The sequence below is a fragment of the Gavialis gangeticus genome, unplaced genomic scaffold (genome assembly GCF_001723915.1).
Source record: "Gavialis gangeticus isolate Ggan-Ray unplaced genomic scaffold, GavGan_comp1, whole genome shotgun sequence".
NCBI classification, from domain to species: Eukaryota; Metazoa; Chordata; order Crocodylia; family Gavialidae; genus Gavialis; species Gavialis gangeticus.
The window spans coordinates 5,056,822-5,058,128 of NW_017729018.1; the positions used below are offsets into that span (position 1 = coordinate 5,056,822).

The 1,307-nt window shown below is 58.5% G+C and overlaps 1 protein-coding gene across 1 annotated transcript in view; it reads right to left on the reverse strand.

Annotated features, from left to right (window-relative positions):
• LOC109294807 (cytochrome b-c1 complex subunit 10) overlaps positions 1-617 on the reverse strand; it is a 5,254-nt gene extending 4,637 nt beyond the window's left edge. The window contains exon 1 of the mRNA XM_019513287.1: positions 499-617. Within this exon, the coding sequence (XP_019368832.1) occupies positions 499-548 (50 nt within the window). The 5' untranslated portion in view covers positions 549-617. The remainder of the gene's footprint in view (positions 1-498) is intronic.
• Between the last annotated feature and the right edge of the window lie 690 nt (positions 618-1,307).

The following is a 1,307-nucleotide window of genomic DNA, read 5'->3' on the forward strand; positions in this document are numbered from 1 at the left end:
TCTGCTCAGGTCCCTTCTGACCCTAGAAACTATGAAACCCCAACAACTCAGTTGGTCCAATAAAAGACTTCACATGGACCCAAAAAACCTTCCCTGCCTAGCACTTAAATATGAAGTTATTGCATGGGAAGGTCCAGATTATCATAATGTTGAAAAACTATCCAACACCACCCCCCCCCTCCAAAGAAGTATGCAAATAAGTCTTATTTCCTTTATATTGCTCATTATATGTTGCCAGTGGGCGCGCACTGGGTTCTCAAAGGTGGAGCACTGATTTCAAGGCCACCAGGCAGGAGGAAGCGGCAACAGCAAGCCCACAGGCCAGTTCAGACCCAGCGGAGGGACCTAGGTTTTGATCTCCAAGCAGCGGGGTCCGTTTCACCACCGCCGCCAGGACGAGTCGCCCGTTGCAGGTGTCGCTGAGGCGCGAGGCCCGCCCGCACCCCCGACGGCGCGTCTCCGCAGCCCAGCAAGGCGGCCCCGGCCCCCCGCGCTCACCAGATCCGCAGCAGCTGCGCCGTCCGCGGCCCCACAAGTTTCTTCAGCATTCTGACCCGCTGCCTCAAAGTCACCCCCTGTGCGCATGCGCCGCGGCGCAGGACCCCTGCGCGCCTGCCCCTGCCACTGCCTGAGCACGAACCTGCCTCCCCCCGCGCACGCGCTATCAAACGCGAAGGACCCCCGCGCGGAGGGCTGGCCACAGCAATGCCTGATCAGAAAAAAAATAGCGAATGGTCTGCGGGGCTCATTTTGCCCGTGAAAAATCCCAGCCCCACCCCCGCAGCGGACGTGTGTTCATGTGTCCGCTCACCCCCAATAGAGCCGGGGCGTGGCACCCAGCCCCCCGTCCCCCAGCCTGGGGTCGTGCAGTGACCTTGTAGAGCACCCACGTGGCCGTGGCCTGGCTCTGCTGCGCCTGCCCGGCCCAAAATCATGAGACAGGCTCTTAAAAATTTTGAATGTAAATCATATGATGCTATTTTTGGGGGGGGGGGGGGTATTTGGGAGCGTATTTGTGTGGGAGGGGTTTTCAGTCCAGGGAACAGTGGGTCAGCAGTGAGGGACGTCAGTGGGCAAATACACACACTCCTCTGCCCATGGCTCTGTTGCATGTGTGTGCGTGTGTGCGCACACACACACCTGCCCATGGCTCTTGCACATGCAGCCTACCCATGGCTCTGTTGCATATACTTTCTAGGGTCCGAAGGGACCTGAGCAGATCTAGTCCGACCCCTGCCATGGCAGGAAATAGTACTGGGGTCAAACGATATGCGGGCTCACACACCTGCCCATAGCTCTGTTGCACA